Here is a 17,600-nt window from a genome sequence, read left to right on the forward strand (position 1 = left end):
GGAGAGGGATGGGGAGGCAGCAGCACTACCACCACCAGCAGCAGCAGCACCACCACCACCACCACCACCACCACCAGCAGCAGCAGCAGCAGCAGCAGCAGCAGCCGCCATGGAAAAAATCTTGGAAATTGTTCAATCTAGGTACAGCATACCTATTGTTTTCCTACTCTTGAGTATGTTTGAAATTGTCTTAATAAAAAAGCCAATCTACTTAGCTAGAAATATTTCTATTTCTGAAATAAATGAAGATGTTTATTCTACTTAAAACTCCTTAAAATTCAAAAATAAAATCTATGTATTGATTATCCTTTGATGGACTTTACAAAGCACCAGTAAAGGGAAACACTAAAAAGTACATTTAAAAAGAATATCAGGAAACAATATAGAAGAAGTTCAAAGTGTAACAACACCAATTCAGTAATATTTTTGCTTTTTCTAGAGATAATAATAATAAAAGCTAACACAGCAGCAAACATGTACCATTAATGATTACTACAGCCTTTGGCATTGCCATATGAAGTTTAATTCCCCAAGGTTATCAGTTACAGCCTGGTAATATCCTCTTGGTTGGATACTACTTGAAGATATAGAAGGCTTTTCTACTGAAGAAGGTAATTAAATAATAGTAAAAACAAAACCTTATAATTTGTAGTTGCTTATAATAAATTGTGCTGTGTTGCGTGCTGTTCAATATAAAACCTAACTCCCTAGCTCTGTTTAAAATTAACTAACTCCCTGTAAAACCTACCTTATCTATTCTCCTCATATTCCCAGCAAAGTTCACAGGAATCTCAAGACTCCTGTTTTTCTTGCTGACCAGCTGCAAGGTCACAGGGCAAAATACCACCCAAAGAAGGTACAATGCATTTCTCAAAATGCTATTTTTCAAATGTAACGTACATCACAAAACATGTTACAAATTAATTAACTGTTTTTTGTTCTGGCTTCTGTAAACCTGTTAGCTGCCATATCATCCTGGATGTACAAAAAGTACCCCATTTCCTTTCTCCTTTGCTCAGCCTTGGGATGCTAATCCGCTGAGCTGGTGGCCACCTTAATAAAATCCTCCTGTTTCACCCATTGGTCTCTCTAGTCTCCTGAATATTCTGCAACACTACCAGCTTCCTTCCTGGTTTGTTACCCATAATTCAAGGTTTGGTTTTTGCTTTATTTCTAATTTCCTTTCAGAGTTCAGAGATCATGACTGCTAAAAAATTTGGATAATACTATGTTAGTAACGAAGCAATCACTATTGCCTAAAAAATGTTTTATAAGCTATTGATTTATTGATAGACATGAACCTAGTCATATACAATCCTTGGTTTCTAAGAATTTAAACAACTGAGTAAAAAGTAAATTCCAAAATAGTTTTCATATATAAAAAATAAGTACTGTCCCTACTATTTAACTTTGATGTGCATACTCTTGAAGTGGCATTAAAATAACCACATCATGCTACCTCCTGGGGGAAAACAAATGCTTAACATGGGATATTTAATCTATTACTCTTTTAGATAATACCATTCCCTTCAATCTTTCCTTTAAAAGTGGAAAGGCCATCTCTGATCAGTAATTTTAAAGACTGCCTGAACCCCTTTCAAAGATTTTTATCTTACAATCTAAAAGCATGTTATTATTTTTCCGAAGGTTCCTGCCAAGATTTCAAACAACCAACCAGGATTTTAGAAGCCAACATCTTGGGGATCAGTATTAGACTTGAGCTAGTCTAGCACATACCTAACGATGCATACAACGCTTCTTCTGGAGGTAGAGATAATCAAACAAGGGTTAGACTTTCAAAAAGCCTCCTTAACAAAAGTCTCAAGTAGATTACTTTTTTAAATACCTGTATTGGAAATGCAGAAGTCAATCATTCATTCAATCTACTATTAGGATGTACTGAAATACAGTATGAGGTACCACCATGCTAGGAACTGATAATACAAAATTAATAAGACTTGATTACGGTCTTAAGGGACGCTTAAGACACAAGTGAGGGTGAGAGGGGTGCCTGAAAAAAACTGGCATTTTCTTCATCCCTCCAAATCTCATGTTGAAATACAATCCCCAATGCTGGAGATGGGGCCTGGTGGGAGGTGTTTGGGTCATCTGGGTGGATACCTCAGAAAGGCTTGGTGCTGTCCTCAAGATAGTGAGTTGTATGGAGATCTGTTTGTTTAAAAGGGTGTGACACATCCCCCTCTCTCTTGCTCCCATTCTCACCATGTGATCTGTTGGCTCTCCCTTTGCCTTTCACCGTGATTGTAAACTTCCTGAGGCCCTCACCAGATGCAGGTGTTGGCACTATGCATCACATCCACCCTGCAGAACTGTGAGCCAACTAAACTAAACCTCTTTTCTCTATATTACTCAGTCTCAAGTATTCCTTTATACGTGATGCAAGAATGGACTAACCATTGGTATGAAAAATAAAGTACTCCAAAAGTACTCTAGAATGAACCATTCCAAGATGGCTGCAGGATCAATCTCACTTAATATTTCTATAAGTTATGCAGAAGAAGAAACAATATTGAAATCTTCTAATATGAAGATGACAGAGAAATTTCAGTACTAACGAAGATCAACAGAAAAACTAGGGAGATATATATAAAGAAAAAAAATCTACAATGAAGGTAAGCATAATATAATAGACTTAATGGATAATAAAACCTTCAAACTATGAGGATTAAGTTCTTAAAAGTCTTCATGGTAGGATAAATCTTAGATAAGGAGCTCATAACTTAATTTTTAAATGAGATTGCAAGACAATCTATAATGCTTCACAAATGCTTTATATTCCCTAAAATAAAATGCAGAGAACAAAGAAGACACTAAATAGCTACCAATGGCATCTCTCCACCCTAAACTGGTAATAAGCTATACTCTTAAGCAGTATAAGAACTTAAGATGAAATACCGAAGCTGAAATAGGTAAATACATAGAGCTAAAGTAGGAAGGGAAGGATGTTGTTAATTACTGGGAAGAACCTGCCTCCTCCCTTAGCTCACAGATATTTATATTTGCATAGTAATTTATGTTTAATTATAAAAGTTGCTTGAATATTTCTGACATTAGCATAAATGTCCTTAACCAGGAGGTCCATGCAGTTTTAGGACTTCTGTGAATCCTGTTAAAGAACAGGCAAAATTATGCATGTAAATATATGAAATTTTCTCTAAAGATAATCCATGCTTCTCATCAGATTCACCCTTTAACATAACACTTTATATCAGATGTGACCCAAGAAAGGTTAAGAATCAACCACCAACCAGATTGTTTGTCATGAGCCAAAACACCTGGAATTTTCTCCACCCTTGGATAAAGCGTGGAATAGAAGCTGCGGACTTATTTTGAAACTCTCTTTACACTTCACTAATGGTTACAATAATTCATTCAAACCTCGTCTGAAGGTCCATTCTTAGACTTTGCTTATACATTTTCTCAAAATACAGACTTTAGAAATACATCCATATGTATTAATTTCTACAAAAAAGCTTTGATTTTAAAAAACGTTTGAGGCAAAATGTTAGTTACCAGTTTTATAAATTAATAAAAATGCTTCATGATACTATAGCTCTCTGGTATTTAGCCTGAGAGCTTTGCTTCCATAGTCAATATTCCTCAAGCTTGATGATGGGAGAGTCACTTTCAATCCTCTCCAGAAGGAAATCTTTTCCTTTATGTAACACTACTAGACATTTACCTGGGCAGTAATATCTCTAACAGCCCAAACAACGTTTATTTTTAATCTTTTCTTTCCCAAGATCATAAATGCTACAAATACCATATGGTAGTACACATAGCACAATCATAAAATATAATATATTTTCATGATACTTAGTATGTATGTGACCAATCACCTAAGAGGAAACTGGCAGAAGAACAAAGGTAAAAACAAGTGACTCAGATGTCCAGCAGAGGTTCTGAAAAACATATACAGTACAGAAGTAAATCTACATTAGATCTGAATTTCAAATAAGGCAAACTCATAAATGAGAAGGGATTATTTTACTCATAAAATAAGAGAGCTCTGGAAAGAGATCTGGGAGTCATTATTTACTGTTTCCTGAAGAGCAACATGCCCAATGTGCTGTTACAGTCAGAAAGGCCAACAGTTATAGTGGCCATTAACAGAGCACATATTGGAAACAGAAAACAAAATACTACCTAAGCCTATTTTATGCAAAACCATCTCTTAACAAGAGTCTGACAATCCATGTAAGTGAAAATAAAATTTTTAGGAAGGTAAGGGCTGGGGGCCTCTCATATGAAAATGAACTATAAAAAACTTTTAAATCTTCAGCCTGAAAATAATGCTGAAAGGTAACTGGCACAAAATGCAAACATTCCAAAGGCAAGAGGTAGTGATAGAAGGTGAACATAGATTATTTCACAAATAACAGAACCAATGAAAACCCTAAAATCTCTAGTTTGGAGAAGAAAATGATTTATAGGGTAGAGAATGCTAACAGGTTCTTAACTTCCTGTCATAATAATCCGGTGAGGAAAAAACTTACTATGTATTTCAACATAATCATTGAAAGATTAGAATGCAAAATGTCCTTCTCACATTTAATTAAAAAAAAAATGAAGACTAATTGGATTCAGGCCCAGCACAGTGGCTCACGCCTGTAGTCCAAGCATTTTGGGAGGCTGAGGCAGGCCATTTACTTGATGTCAGGATTTCAAGACCAGCCTGGCCAACATAGTGAAACCCCCGTCTCTACTAAAAATACAAAAATTAGCCAGGAGTGGTGACACATGCCTGCAATCTTAGCTACTCAAGAGACTGAGGCAAGATAATTGCTTGAACCCAGGAGGCAGAGGTTACAGTGAGCTGAGATCGCACCACTGCACTCCAACCTGGACGACAGAGCGAGACTCCGTCTTAAAAGAAAGGGAAAAAAAAGACTAATTGGATTCAGCAAAAAGCATATTTAGCTATTAATTTCATATCTCTGTGAATGCAGACTTTATTAAAAGTACTAAACACACACAAGAAATTACTGAAGTTCACCACTATCAGGAACATTCAATTTAATATGCCATTTCATATGATACTATCGGTACTTCCTGAAGTAGTTGTAGGCTTGCAGCACCCACAAGATAAACATGCTTATTAAAATCAAACTTTTTTTTTTTTTTTTTGAGACTGAGTTTCACTCTGTCAACCAGGCTAGAGTCCAGTGGCGCAATCTCAGCTCACTGCAATCCCCACCTCCCAGGTTTAAGTGATTTTCCTGCCTCAGCCTCCTGAGTAGCTAGGATTACAGGCACTTGCCAAGACACCCAGCTAATTCTTGTATTTTTAGTAGAGATGTGTTTTCACCATGTTGGCCAGGCTGGTCTTGAACTCCTGACCTCAGGTGATCCATCCACCTCAGCCTTCCAAAGTGCTGAGATTATAGGTGTGAGCCACCACACCCAGCCAAAATCAAATATTCATCTTCAAAAAATTACAGTAAGTACTAGAATAAAATATCATCAAATATTAAGCAGTGTTTTTAGAAAACAGAGCAAATATGATGATCTTTTAAGAAACAGATTTATATATATTCTAGATCCTTCCTCACCAAACAATGAGTGAAATATATAGACAAAATGAAAGAGCATAATTAAGGAATTATTTACTTATAATTAACATCACCATGAAACACACAACAGTTTACCTACTTTCAGATTACTTAAATATTTTAAGTAATCATTATCAATTTTTTGGCAAGATTCTGCAATTCTGCAATTTCACAGGAATGAGTTGGGGAAAATAATTTTAACTTAATGAATTATCCTTTTCTTCCTTCACACATCATGGAATACAGGAAACATTATTTTCTACAGTTTATTACAACACAATGATGGAAAGAGTGAGTAAACAAAGATAGAGAGAAAAAATAAAAAAGAAACCTTATGACAATAAGCTCATTTAGAGCAGAGACTACATTTAAGTGTCTGCCACATTCAAGGAGCCACCCAATAAAACCACTCAGTAGTTAGTTAAATCTAATACTAGTGCTTATGGCAAACCATTTTGGTAAACTCTGGGCTGGGCACTGTCCAGGAAACAAAGCACACCCCACACAGAGTTCTCTCAATCTTTCCATCACTCTGCATACATGAGGCACAAGAAATAGAAGCAAGGAATTCGGTACTGCCAAAACAAAATCACCTCAACCAAAAGCACATATAAATGCCTCTAACTTGATACTGTGCTAAGGACTGCATAAAGGAGTACAGTCACCATCTGGTTATCTATATCAGTGAAGAGGAGCCATGGAAATTCAACATGGACAGATGATCCACTCAGCTAGTTTGGGGTCATGGCCCCTCTCTGCACAACATGGAAACTTAGCTGAAAAACAGAAAAGTAGCTCTAACTTAGCTAAGCAATAAAGGGGACATTCAGTCAATTCAGGAGCCTCCAACTAGGGGTTCCCACAATGTGGTTGCCATCCCAGGTAGAAATCTGGTCCCTAATTGCATCTGGGCAACAAAATGCTCTAATGTGAGTCAAGACATAAAGAACTAAAATGGCACTGCAGTGAAAAAGCTGAGAAAAAAATGTCTATGAAACAGTCATCTATTTTGTCACTAAAGAATAGAGTTCTTCTGCCATCTAAGAACTTCAGTATTCTGAATCTACTAATTTTTGAAAATAAGGTCAACTAATTAATTTTTACAATATTCCTTTTGGATCTAAACAATGAATTTTGACTTTAAAGGCTTAAAACTGATTTAAAATACCTAAAAAGCAAAATAGAAGAATAGTGTTCTTCTCCTATTATAAATATATGTGTGTGTGTGTGTGTGTATATATGTGCATGTGTGTATATATGTGTGTGTATCTATATCTATATTTATAAATATAAATATATTTCTATATTTAACTGGCTCAATATTATAGAACCCCATGAAATCTTTTATTCAATATGAATCACTCAAACTTTTATTCGTAACTTTGGTGATTTCTAAATAGTGCTTAACAGTTCACTTTTTGCCAAATTCAGATTACTTGTTATATTAAAATCCTAATTAAAGCAACTTGACAAGGAAGCAGAAAGTGAGGTGAGGGGAGAGCACCCAACGTTTTAAATGAGCTTATTAATTCAATAGGTTTAATAATCAAAAATCCATCTGTTTTGCATGTCAATGTAAAAGTGCTGCTGGTTCCAGTTGAGGAAATAATGAAAATAAATAGTGACCTGAATAAAAGTTAACTGCATGCATGTTTAGACCCATGGTCTGGGCTTCATTTTGGATAAATTTTATTTAAATGGACTACCTCAGGTAAATGAAAGAACGATAGAAACACGCATTTACTTAACAGTGTCCTTACAAGAATAGGGCAGATTTTTAGAACTTGAATTGATAACCTCTTGTACTTATATGTGTGACCCCTTTTACATGCGACTTATTATCCTCAAGCAAATGGCTCACTTTCAGACTATCTATCCAAAAAAATGCTGCCCAGCTTTGCTCATCCATAATTTTCTCATTTTCTCTATTGATCTTGCATGATCTCCATACCCACTGAAAAACTGGAGAGGAAAAGGAAGAGAAAGAAAAAACACTGTGCAAAAAGAAAAGCCATGAAGTCACTACACACTGAAGAGAACCATTTCTGCTACAATTACTTGCTTACCTCATCTTCTCTAGTCTTAGCTTCCTCACCTAAAAGAAATAGTATAAAATAACCTTTTAGCCTCTATAAGACCTCACAGTCACCTCTGAAAGTTATAAATCAGATAAATCAAAACTCACATAAGAAAAGAATTTACAATACAAATACACAAAGAGTAAGAATTTAGCTCAGTGAAACTAGAGCTCTGTAGGGAAGCAAGCAGAAGCTTACCAAGGAAGCAATAGGATTAATGTAATTGCTCTGTTCCTTTTAGTGGGTTTAATTATAACTCTTTTAGAGCATGGTAACATGGCAAAATAGTACGTACATCTATCGGTTTAAAAATACTTAAAAATGATATTTAAAAATAATTTTTCATTTAAATAATATACATTATGAAACTTATTTTCATATAATTTAGAATCAAATTAGAACTAGAATGAGTAAAATACTCACTTTATAGATGAGGATACTGAGACTCAGGCTGATTCAGAGCCCTTTCCATGCTAATTTGTCTTTAATGCCACCTCTTAAAATTTCAAATAGTTTCTACGTGGTAGAAATGAGAATTAAGTGAGGAGTGATTATGATCAAGCTTACAGCTCAATCTATAAGTTGAAAATGAGTAAGACTGGGTGTATACCCAGTTTCCTTGACAAAGTAGGCTCTGGCTTAGCATGCTTGCTAAAATCCTGGGTTATAAACTATAAGTACTGTGTATAATGTGAGAATATATCCATGTCCAGATGAACAGAGAAGGGCCTCCAAAGAAATGTCTTTAAGTAAAGACCTAAAAGATTAATTAGAGATTACAAGTGGGAGAGAAGTATATTTTGAGCAGAGGCAACCAAACACATGTTCAATGGTCCTTAGGTAGGAAAAGAAAACTATTTAAACACTAGAAGTATGACTAGGATTGCAAAGATGCGATTGAAGAGTCAGATCACAAAGGACTTAAGGTCTTGTCAACATTTTGGATTTGATTCTAAACCACTGAAATAAGGGAGGTGCTACCAGATTTGCATTTTGCATTGCATTTTGGCTACCATGTGAAGAAAAAATTGGAGAGAAAACACCAGAAAAAAAAACATTTAAAATTTCCACTATAACTTGGAAATGACTATTTTTCTTCTGCAATGTTCACAACATATTCTGAGCCTCACAAAACAATGTATGGCAGTAAACAGCACAGTTAAGAACTTACACTAAGTTCAAATATGTTATTTAGCTGGTACAGTATGTTGGTTCATCAAATACTGAGGTAATAAACGAAAAATAACAATGTTTATGTAATTAAATTAGTTTTAAGGAATTTAGGGGTATTACGTACATTTACCAGAATCTTTATAAGCTAGAAAAAAATTATCAATAAATTCATCACTACTGGTATAAGGCACATGGGTAAATATTTCACAGTGCCTCATTACAAATGTGTTACACACTTAACAAAAATTGTGCCAGAAAGTGTTAAGTACTTAAGAAGACAAGACACTACATAAAAATCAAAAATTAGAGTTACAATTATGTGACAACTCCACATCTCTTTGTCTCTCATACACTATATAATTAAAAGGTAATTGAATACCTTTCCAAAGAACCTCTTTTTCTGCCAGTGTTAGATATATTAAACTCTTAGAGAGAGCAAAAGACAGTTCTTCCTAGTTACACATTGCCAAGGACAAAAGTCAGACTAATCAAAAGATTCCCACCAAGAACTCCGTGACATCAACTAACATTTCACTGATAATTCTGCAAAAGAACATTCAGTATATACAGCCTTGATCTTTGCGAAATGGCTCATCTGTCAGGAATCTTTCATTTGCCATTCAAAATGACTAATCTAAAGGATGCTGCAAACTAGGCAATGCAGATTTTTCACTTCACATTAACAATGTAATTTTCTAAGTCAAAACCAACTGATGGTGAGACACTATTTACACAAGTTTAGTCTCTGAATACTATTATTCTATAAAAGCATGTTGTGAAGGTAGATGATCTTTGAAATAATCTAAAAGAAAAAAATGTTTTAAATTTACTAGTTAGGATGTTCATAAATACATGGTATACCTATTTGTTTGAAAAAAAAATAAGGCTAAAACTAAACAATAAATAATCATTAAAGAGTCTTCTGTCATAGGTTAAAATATTCTTCTCACATAAATATTTTACATAATTTCATCCCTACCATCCTAGCAAAGTACTACGCTCTAATAAGAACTATCCTAATCTTCACTCAGCAATATTTTCAGGCTGATATTATTATTCTCATTTCCTTGAATAATATCCATACTCCAGGGCCATTTTCTTTCTCATATTCAATATCATGAATGCTTGTATCAAGGTTCCTTTCTTCATATCCTGTCACAGTATCAATCACTGCCTCCTGTCCACTCAATCCACTTTTGATTTATCAGCCGCCGTCTTTCTGGACTCCATAACTCGACCCAAACCATTTTAACAAGACATTGACAAATAGCACCCAGAATCACTTCAACCTGTTCCACTTAGTAAACTAAGAAACAGTAACTGTGACATCTCTGCATAAGTATTCCATTCTATTCCCCAGACTGATGTATATTAATGAGAAGATGGTATTTGAAATGCTTCTTCCACATCAGCATCTAATATGATCAAATTAGGAAATGGGATGATTTATTAAATTTTGTAGAGCTGAAATATTTCTTTATATCGCTATATGTGTGGTTTCAGAAAGTGAGCTGTTGCTTTCAATTTTTCTACTGAGGATGTGCCTGCATTTCACAGACGAATTATTGTCTTTAAAAAGATTGCAAGAAGCCAAAATGTTATTAAGCAAATGCTCAGTAAAACAAACTAAATCAGTTTTAAAATTCCTAATTTAATGTAAATCTTGGTTGTTTCACTGAAATTCAGTTTGTGATCTTATTTAGTCATATTTGCATTGTACTGTCTTGCTGTAGGACAGTTTTAAATTTATAGCATTACCAAGCAGCTTCACTTCTTGACTTTTAAGGTATGTCCTCAATAAAATAAATAATTGCTCTCTAAGCATACATTTTGTTCTCATTTTCAGATACAAGACAAAAATAAAGATCAATAGGTTAATAAAAGAATAAAATAAAAATAGAAAATCAACTGAATCATTTGTATAATTTTCATAACTGGATGTTATAATGTTTTCATTAAAGTGATCCCCAATTTAAAATTCAGTAACTGTTTCATGCATAGTTAAAACTTTAAACAATAGTTTTTCGTATTACATTCACAATAAAAATGAGTTAGAATAAATGTAACAGAAATTCTTGTCTTAACTTCATCTTCTATTTTCCAGATATCCATATATTCCAGAAATCAAACTCTACTCATCTCAAAACTAAGGGATTTCCAAGAACAAAACTACATTTAAGTCTATTTCTAGGCTGACCCCAACATACAGGGCCCATATGCTCAATTATTTTCTAATGGAGTTGCCAAAGATTTCTTCCTTTTCATGGACAAATTAAAGGATTACAAATAAATGAATTCTGAAGGGGACCTAACTTTGTTCATTGATTAGAAAATAGCTGTAAAATTTAATAGCGCAATACAATGAGGGTAATATATGAGAAAAGAAAAAAACTACAAAAACAAGCAAAGGACAGCTCATCTAGTATAAAATTAATTGTGATTCTCATATATTTACTACTTAGATATTACGTGAATAAGAATCATGCGGTCACTTTCACGTGAAGTGGTACAAAAATCTTATAATTTTAAAGAGGCGAACCTAATTTTTAAGTTCAAAAAACTCAGTATTTTTCAAGTTGAAGAAATAACATGAAGAGTACTACATTGTTAAAATGCAGTCCAATTTTTCTACCCAATAATCAAGAAAGGGATACTAGAAAAAGATCATCAGACATGCTGTCCTTTGTTCCTCAGATAAATAAAAGCATGGAGAAATGAGACACCTTTTTTAAAAGTCTGTTAAACAACTAAAATATGATAAAATAGAAGACAATTCACAAGTATGTTCTAGTATGTAATAAAAGAAATAATAATTAAAATGATTTATTGGGCAGGCAGGGTGGCATGTATTTTAACTATAATCCCTGTCATTTGGGAGGCCAAGGTGGGGGGATCGCTTGAGCTCAGGAATTTGAGACAAGCCTGGGCAACATGATGAAACCCCATCTCCACAAAAAATACAAAAATTAGTTGGGTGTGATGGTGTGCACCTGTAATACAAGCTACTCAGAAGGCTGAGGTACGAGGATCCCTTGAGCATAGGAGGTAAAGTTTGCAGTGAGCCGAGATCGCGCCACTGCACTCCAGCCTGGGTAACAGAGCAACATCCTGTATCAAACAAATAAATAAAATAAAATAACTACTTTTTTCTGAGACAGAGTCTTGCTCTTTCACCCAGGCTAGAGTGCAGTGGCACAATCTCAGCTCACTGCAACCTGTACCTCCCAGGTTCAACCAATTCTCCTGCCTCAGCCTCCCGAGTAGCTGGGATTACAGGCGCCCACCACTGCACCCGGCTAATCTGTGTATTTTTGGTACAGACAGGGTTTTACCATCTTGGCCAGGCTGGTCTTGAACTTCTGAACTCGTGATCCACCTGCCTCAGCCTCCCAAAGTGCTGGGATTACGGGCATGAGCCACCACACCTGGCCTAAAATAAAATAAAATGACTTCTTAAGAAAACAATAGCATTTATGCTGGCCTTTACAGTGTACAAAGTACTTTCAGTATATTATTTTACTAGATAAATGCATTTTCTAAAATTGTTACTTTTTCAAATTAATAAATATTTGTTACTTGTTCTACTTCTAATACATTAACAATTTTCCTAATTTCTCTAATATAAATAATTGATCTCTTCCCTAAAACCCTTTAAACTTGTAGTTGACAGGTGTACAGTTTCAAGAAATCACCTGAGACAACAATTATCTCATGTCACATTCACAAAATGTCTTCAATTTGACATCCTGAATCAAAAGCAAAATATATCACTATGAAAGAAAAAATATTCATGCAGAAGAACCCAGAGAATGAAGACCAACAGGAAATATTTGTCTGGGAGTACCTAGTTCATGAGTAAATGTGTCACTTTAAATCTTTCAATGCCACCCATACACAACGGGTGTTTTCGATATGGTACAAAATGAACATTTTGTACCACATTATTTCAATTCTACATTAGGCAATAAAATCAAGTTGACCATGGGGTCTTCAGTACACAGAAATAACAAAGTGGGACAAAAAAATCAATAGGTTAGTGACAACAAAAAATGATGAAAATGTATCCAAAAATAAACCATAATCATCCCACTAAATAAAGAAAAAGCCTTTAACAAAAACCAAGTGATTGGTACTAAAAAATTCCCAGCAAACAAGAAATACAGTGGTATTCTTCTTCAGTCCCATAAAAACCTGTCAATTAAGAACACTATATCCAGCAAAATTGTTCTACAGTAACAAAAGACAAATCAAATCTTTCCCAGATAAACAAAAGCTAAGAGAGTTCTTCACTGCCAGACCTGCCTTACAAGAAATATTAAAAGGAGTCCTGCAAGTGGAAATAACACAACACTAGACAGCAACAGAAAAGCACAGAAAAACATAAAGCTCACTGGTAAAGGTAAATACATACACAAGTACAGAGTACAGTAACACTGTAATGGTGTCATATAAAACATTGTTAATTCATATACAGAATTGAAAAGACAACAGCATAAAAAATAACTAAACTATATTAATGGATAGAATAAGATATAAACTGTGATATCAATAACAAAATAGGAGTGGAGAAATATATGAGTATTTTTGTATACAATCAAAGGTTATTATCAACTTAAAATAGATAATGTTATATATAAGCCTCATGGCAACCACAAAGAAAATACCTATAGAACATACACAAAATAAAATGAGAAAAAAAAAAAATCAAAGCATGTCAATACAAAAATCAACAAAACAAAAAGGAAAGCGGCAGGAGACACAAGACAAAATAGCTACAAGGCAGAAAACAATCAACAAAATGGCAACTGTAAGTCCTTCCCCATAAATAATTACTGTAAATGTAACTGGATTAAACTCCCCAAACAAAACACACAGAATAGCTGAATGGATTTTTCAAAACCCACACTCATACACATAAGATACAACTACAGTATATGATGTTTACAAAAGATGTGCCTTAGATGTAAACACACACATATATTAAAAAAGATGGAAAAAGATAATCCATGCAAATGGTACCAAGAAAGAGAAGTGGCCATACTTATATCAGACAAAATAGACTTTAAGTCAAAGACTGTCACAAGAAAAAAAGATAATAATATAATGATAAATGGGTCATTATTCTGGAATATATAACAATTTATAAATATATATATGCACCTACCACCAGAGCACCCAAATATATAAAGCAAACATTGCCAAAATGGAAGGGAGAAATATTTAGTAATACAGTAACGGTAGGATATTTCACTACTCCACTTTCAATATGGATAGAAAACTAAGACATAAGATAAGAGGACTTAAACAACGCTACAGGTAAATTAGACCTAACATACATACACAGAACATTCCACACAACAGCAGCAAAATATGTATTCTTCTCAAGCATACATGGAACATTCTCCAGGACAGATTTCATGTTAGGCCACAAAACAAGTCTTAACAAATTTAATAAGACTGAAATCATAGCAAGTATCTTTTCAAAACAGAAAGAACTGAAGCTAGAAATCAATAGCAGTAGGAAAATCAGAAAATGCACAAATATGCAGAAATTACACACTCTTGAACAACCAAATATAGCAAAGAAGAAATCTTAAATTAGAAAATAGCTTTTAGACAAATGAAAACACAAACACACATGGTAAAACTTAAGAGAAGCAGCAAAAGCAATATTGAGAGGAAAGTTTTATGATGAACACCTATATTTAAGAAAAAAAGAAAAATCTCATATCAATGTAACTTTATACTTCAAGGAACTAAAGAAAAACAAATTAAACCAAAAATTAGCCAAAGGAAGAAAAAAACATGATTACAGAAAAAAATAAATAGAGAATACAAAAAGAGAAAAACTTCAGGAAAAAAAATCAATAAAACTAAGTTTTTTTGAAAAAAACAACACAAAATTAACAAGTACTTAGCTGGATTAAGAAAAAATGAGGCCAAGCAAGCTAGCTGGTACCTATAATCTCAGCACTTTGGGAGGACAAGGTAGAATGACCAGTTGAGGCCAGGAGTTGGAGACAGCCTGGGCAATATGGTGAGACTGACCTCTACAAAACATATTTTAAAAAATCAGCCAGGCCTGGTGGCGTATGCTTATAGTCCTAGTCACTTAGGAGAGTGAGGCAAGAGGATCACTTCAGCCCAGGAGTTTGAGGCTGCAGTGAGCTGACTGCACCAATGAACCCAAGCCTGGGTAACAGAGCAACATTTTGAAACCAAAAAAGAGAAAAAGAAGAGAAAAATACCAGAAGGCTAATAACTAAAATCAGAAATGAAATAGCAGACATTAAAATTGATGCCATAAAAATCAAAAAGATTATAAAAAACTACTAAGAATGCTAATAAACTGGATTACCTAGAAGAAATGGATGAATTCCTAGAAACACAGCACCTATCAAGACTGAATCATGAAGAAAAAAAAAATCTTAACAGACCTATAACTAATAAGGAGATTGAAAAAGTAAGCAAAAACCTTCTAACAAAGACGAGTCCAGGAGCAGGCAGCTTCACTGCAGAATTCCACCAAATATTTAAAAAGAAATTCCATTTGACCCAGCAATCCCATTACTGGGTATATATCCAAAGGATTATAAATCATTCTGTTATAACGAACAGTGTTCATAGCAGCACTGTTTATAATAGCAAAGACCTGGAACCAACCCAAATGCTCATCGACCATACACTGGACAAGGAAAATGTGACACATATACACCATGGAATACTATGCAGCCATAAAAAAATGGGTCTGTGTCCTTTGTAGGGACACAGATGAATCTGGAAACCATCATTCTCAGCAAACTGACACAAGAACAGAAAATCAAACACCACATGTTTTCACTCATAGGGAGGTGATGAACAATGAGAACACATGGACACAGGGAGGGGAGCATCACACACTGGGGTCTGTTGTGGGGGGCCAAGGAAGGGACAGTGGGGTGGTGGGGAGGTCGGGGAGGGATAACATGGGGGAAATGCCAGATGTAGGTAACAGGGGGATGGAGGCAGCAAACCACATTGCCATGTGTGTACCTATGCAACAATCCCACACGATCTGCACATGTACCCCAGAACTTAAAGTACAATTAAAAAAAAAAAAAAAGGAATTAACGTCAATCCTTTTGAAAATCTTCCAAGAAACTGAAAAGGAGGGAGCACTTCCAAACTCATTTTATAAGGCCAGCATTACTCTGATACCAAAGCCAGGCAAATATATTATGAGAAAATTACAAACCAAAAATCCATGATGAATACTGATGCAAAAATCCTTAACAAAATTCTAGTAAACTCATGTCTAGGGATCACACATGCTACCACCACCGGGCCAAAAAAAAACCCCAACCTAGCCTACTGGACAATGGGAAAACACGTACACCCCAGCCAAAAGCCAGAACCCAATGCAAGATATATGAGTGAGGCCACATTGGACCATCCAGTTCTAATCAAGCTAACAGATGACTATAACTGCAGGAGTGACCCCAAGTGAGAAAAAATAAGTGCCAGTTAAGCTCAGTCAAAATTATATGATCATGAGAAAATAAATGATTATTGCACTACAATTTGGGAATAATTTGTTACAAAGCAATAAATACTTAATAATGCATACCTTCTTGTTCTGCTTTTTGACCTAGACCTCTGAACTCTATAGGATTTCCCTCGACCCCTTGAACGACTTCGACTTCGCTTCCTTCTAGAGCCATAAGAAGAGCTACTGCTTGATCGATGCCTGCGTCTGAAATAAAACATAATCAAAGATCATTGCTAAAATAATTTTTATTACGAGCATTAAGGAAAAACCTTCTAGATGCTAAAGAATAATCTCATTTTTACTGTCTCACTCTTTCCCAGAAGCAAATAAAGTTAATTTAAAATGTTATTTATCTTAAACAGTCAGATGACTGATACATAACTTAGTGATTGGATCAGCTACTAATTAAGGTATTAGGGGTCTTAGAATCTTTCCAAATATCATCAGATTACATAGTATGAAAACTAAACCAAGGTCAGGCTCAATAGCTCATGCCTATAATCCCAACATGTTGGAAGGACAAGGCAGGAGGATCACTTGAGGCCAGGAATTCAATACCTCCTTGAGCAACACAGCAAGACCTAGTCTGTAAAAGATAAAAACAAAAAACTTAGCAAGGCATGGTGGCACGTAACTATAGTTCCAGCTATTCAGGAAGCTGAGGTGGAAGGATCCCTTGAGTCCAAGAGTTATGACTGCACCGCTGCATTCCAGCCTGAGTGACAGCAAGATCTTGTCTCTAAAAAAAAATTAAATTTAAAAAGAAAACTATACCAGTTTATAACTATTTACCTACTAAGAATAAACAAAGGTTGAAGACACTAGACCCATGGACTGGACCTGGTAGGAATAAAAAAACTCTGGGTTGGGACTTAACTTTCATAAATATATAGCTAGTAAAAGAAAAATGTTTTTATCTAGTAAAATTAAAAATACAAAAACATAAATGTTAAAGAATGTTATCCTCATTACTATATAAATAACAATTATGAAAATCACCTTCTATCATAAGAATGTGAGCGAGGCTGAAGATCTCTGGACCAAGATCTTGACTTTGATCTTGATTTCCTTCCTCCTTTCTTTCGGCTGTATGTTCTACTATCTGAAGAACTGCTCGAGGAGGACCGTCTACGGTGTTTCCTTTTTCTCTTGCTTCTGCTTTCTTCTTCAGTATCTGATGACCGACGTCCCATTTCTGTAAGCTTAAATTAGAAGAATATTATTTCTAACATGGTGGCACAATGGATG

The 17,600-nt window shown here is 34.8% G+C and overlaps 1 protein-coding gene across 1 annotated transcript in view; it reads right to left on the reverse strand.

The window, feature by feature from the left end:
* Nucleotides 1–17,600, reverse strand: part of RSRC1 (arginine and serine rich coiled-coil 1) — a 389,405-nt gene that overhangs the window by 359,684 nt on the left and 12,121 nt on the right. The window contains exons 2-3 of the mRNA XM_017500781.2: nucleotides 17,352–17,554; nucleotides 16,431–16,556 (exon numbers count right to left, since the gene is read on the reverse strand). Of these exons, the coding sequence (XP_017356270.2) occupies nucleotides 16,431–16,556; nucleotides 17,352–17,554 (329 nt within the window). The remainder of the gene's footprint in view (nucleotides 1–16,430; nucleotides 16,557–17,351; nucleotides 17,555–17,600) is intronic.

The sequence above is a fragment of the Cebus imitator genome, unplaced genomic scaffold (genome assembly GCF_001604975.1).
Source record: "Cebus imitator isolate Cc_AM_T3 unplaced genomic scaffold, Cebus_imitator-1.0 Scaffold270, whole genome shotgun sequence".
Taxonomy (NCBI): Eukaryota; Metazoa; Chordata; class Mammalia; order Primates; family Cebidae; genus Cebus; species Cebus imitator.